The sequence below is a fragment of the Ceratina calcarata genome, unplaced genomic scaffold, assembly GCF_001652005.2.
Source record: "Ceratina calcarata isolate Rehan_Ccalc_2016 unplaced genomic scaffold, ASM165200v1 scaffold4429, whole genome shotgun sequence".
Classification (NCBI taxonomy): domain Eukaryota; kingdom Metazoa; phylum Arthropoda; class Insecta; order Hymenoptera; family Apidae; genus Ceratina; species Ceratina calcarata.
The window spans coordinates 1-1,579 of NW_017168142.1; the positions used below are offsets into that span (position 1 = coordinate 1).

Below are 1,579 nucleotides of genomic sequence, written 5' to 3' on the forward strand. Positions count from 1 at the left end.
AATCTTCGAGAGACCTGACGAGAAACAATTTTCATTAACATTTAATACGTTCTCTTTTAACAAGCGAACGTCATTTAAATGCAACATGAAACAACTAGGTTGACTAGGATTCCGAAGCATATCTGAGTTTAACTTAATATTGTTCCTAGCACATTACGTTTAAAGAAGATTGGTATTGGGCTTACTTTGTGACAACGACGTCTAAGTCCAAGTATATTCCTCCGTACTTCCACAGCGTCAGATACCTAAGGACATCGGACATGTGTGATATAGGCCATTGACTCTCCTTCCACACGCCTCTTTTGTACCACTTTTCCAGCGGCGTGTTTTCCATGTATTTGTCTAAATAGACGCATCTAATTCGAACATTCGGATAGCTTTCCAGCTGATCAAAGAACTTCGTCGATTGATTCGGAACCTTCGAACGGGAGACGAGCAGCAGGTACACGGTCATATTTGGATTCATTCTAGCGGCAGACTCGACCGCACAGCCTTGACGACTTTTCAGCATTAAATCTCCTTTCGTAATACCCGATGTTTCGATAAAGAAAATGTTCTTGTCCGATAGAGGCTTGTCTGTCAATAATCAGAATTTATACGTGTTATGTTCCAATATCGTACAAATACTGTATATAGTTGACTATTGTAAAGTTACATAATATCTTTGCATTATGCGTCTGACTACATTCTGTATCATGTTATATCATGAATGCGCGTTTCAAAGTGATAAAGCAATAGGAGAACAGTCTACAAAATTTTCTTAATCATACGTAATGTGACACGTTTATTTGCGATGCCTAGTCAGATTAATAGAGTTTAATTAGACATACATACCTACTTCCGGTTCGAAGTTCAGAAGCCTACCGGTCTTGTTAGCATCACCGGATGTCACAAAAAGTGGTACGCGTTGATTGTAACTTCTATCCATCATTAGGACCATCATGATCACAATAAAGATCGTAATGTAACAAGTGTAAAGTAACAAAGGTTTCTTCATTTTTTTTTCAAATTGATTGGGCCAGCAAGTGCTAAAATATTGCTTTCGACAAATCGACCGATACGGTACTAACCAATTCTGTGTGACTGTTATCCTCTTGATAAGATCCGGACCGTAAAAGTAGTCTAGATAAGACAAATTCTTCCCTCCTGCGCACCTATTTAAATAAAACTGCTATTGATAATGTAGAGAAGTTCATTTCAGTATATGTTTTTTTTTATTATGTTTTTCATGAATATGATTAAGAAAAATAGAAATGAAAACGTATAATGTTGTATTCAGGATTCGTATGGAAAATAAGCTCGGGTGTTGACGACGTATTTCTATATTTCCAATAACGGAATTATATACAAAGATGAGGAATTCAAGCTAACTATAGTTCGTACGGATTCCAGATTCCAAAACTGAGGTGTTTTGGAAGTCGGAGAGTATATATGTATATGTTAACGATAAAATGAGGAGAGGGTCACTCCGAACCCTGTGACTTAGGGTTGATTTTGACCTTAGCAATTATATAAGCTGTTTTTGCACATTTCGTAAAACTAGAGATAACTAAGTAGTAAATAGTGAGTCATCCAACAA

The 1,579-nt window shown here is 36.7% G+C and overlaps 1 protein-coding gene across 1 annotated transcript; it reads right to left on the minus strand.

Moving 5' to 3' along the window:
• Positions 1 to 185: 185 nt before the first annotated feature.
• On the minus strand, positions 186 to 997 carry LOC108627168 (lactosylceramide 4-alpha-galactosyltransferase-like; the record flags this gene model as incomplete). Its single annotated transcript, XM_018028262.2, has 2 exons — positions 835 to 997; positions 186 to 576 (listed from the first exon to the last, which is right to left on the minus strand). Coding segments are annotated over exons 1-2 (554 nt in total), but the record flags the coding sequence as incomplete, so codon positions are not given.
• Between the last annotated feature and the right edge of the window lie 582 nt (positions 998 to 1,579).